Source organism: Anoplopoma fimbria, unplaced genomic scaffold (genome assembly GCF_027596085.1).
Source record: "Anoplopoma fimbria isolate UVic2021 breed Golden Eagle Sablefish unplaced genomic scaffold, Afim_UVic_2022 Un_contig_8318_pilon_pilon, whole genome shotgun sequence".
Taxonomy (NCBI): domain Eukaryota; kingdom Metazoa; phylum Chordata; class Actinopteri; order Perciformes; family Anoplopomatidae; genus Anoplopoma; species Anoplopoma fimbria.
The window spans coordinates 1-890 of record NW_026553120.1 but is presented as its reverse complement, the minus strand read 5'-3'; the positions used below and the strand labels follow the sequence as shown (position 1 = coordinate 890).

Sequence of the window (890 nt, the reverse complement as noted above, 5' to 3'; positions counted from 1 at the left end):
TCCTTGCTCGTGCTTTGTTACTATAGGCTTGGTCACTCTAGGCTTGGTCTTGTTCTTGTCAAATTGTACAACTGGATGTACTTTGGTCAGCCATTAGCTTCACGCAGTCTGCCAGTGCAACTGTTGTGTGATTATGTTGAACTGGATCGCGCAGATAATCAGACGGGGATAAATAACACCATTCAACGTCAACGATTGGATTTTCGTTCTTGTTTCGGGATGGCACACAATGGATATTCCGCGGCTGGCCTGCTTTGCGGCTTTGCTTTCTTCCTGCAGCTGCTTCACACCGTTAATGGAGACATCAACTTTTCTATTCCCGAGGAAATGAAACCCGGATCCGTCATAGGAAATATAGCAAAGGACCTCGGGTTGAACGTGGGGAAATTATCTAATCGAAAGGCCCGCATTGACAGCGACCTGAACCGTGAACGGTACTGTGACATTAATCTGAACACTGGTGATTTGATTGTTGCTGAACGAATTGACAGAGAGACGCTTTGCGGCGAAAAGGCATCGTGTATTCTGAAATTTGAGTTAATCTTAGAGGCACCTCTTGAGTTGCACCGTATTTCACTCCAAATACACGACATAAACGATAATCCGCCTGTTTTCACTAAAGAAGAAATCAAGATAGAAATCAACGAATTAGCAGTAAAAGGGTCTCGCTTTCGTGTTTTGGAGGCACACGATATAGATATTGGTCAAAACACTGTTCAAAGCTATACATTACAGGCAAACAATTATTTATTGTTAAAAATTCAGTCGGAATCAGATGGTGGGAAATTTGCAGAGCTAGTGTTAAATAAGGAATTAGACCGCGAGGAACAGCAGGAATTGAGATTGTTGCTCACTGCTCTAGATGGAGGCAGTCCTCAAAGAACTGGCAC

At 43.4% G+C, this 890-nt stretch overlaps 1 protein-coding gene across 1 annotated transcript; it reads left to right on the top strand.

The window, feature by feature from the left end:
* Window positions 1–219: 219 nt before the first annotated feature.
* Window positions 220–882, top strand: zgc:123181 (uncharacterized protein LOC735300 homolog; the record flags this gene model as incomplete). The annotated part of the gene is made up of 1 exon (XM_054627270.1): window positions 220–882. A coding segment is annotated over exon 1 (663 nt), but the record flags the coding sequence as incomplete, so codon positions are not given.
* Between the last annotated feature and the right edge of the window lie 8 nt (window positions 883–890).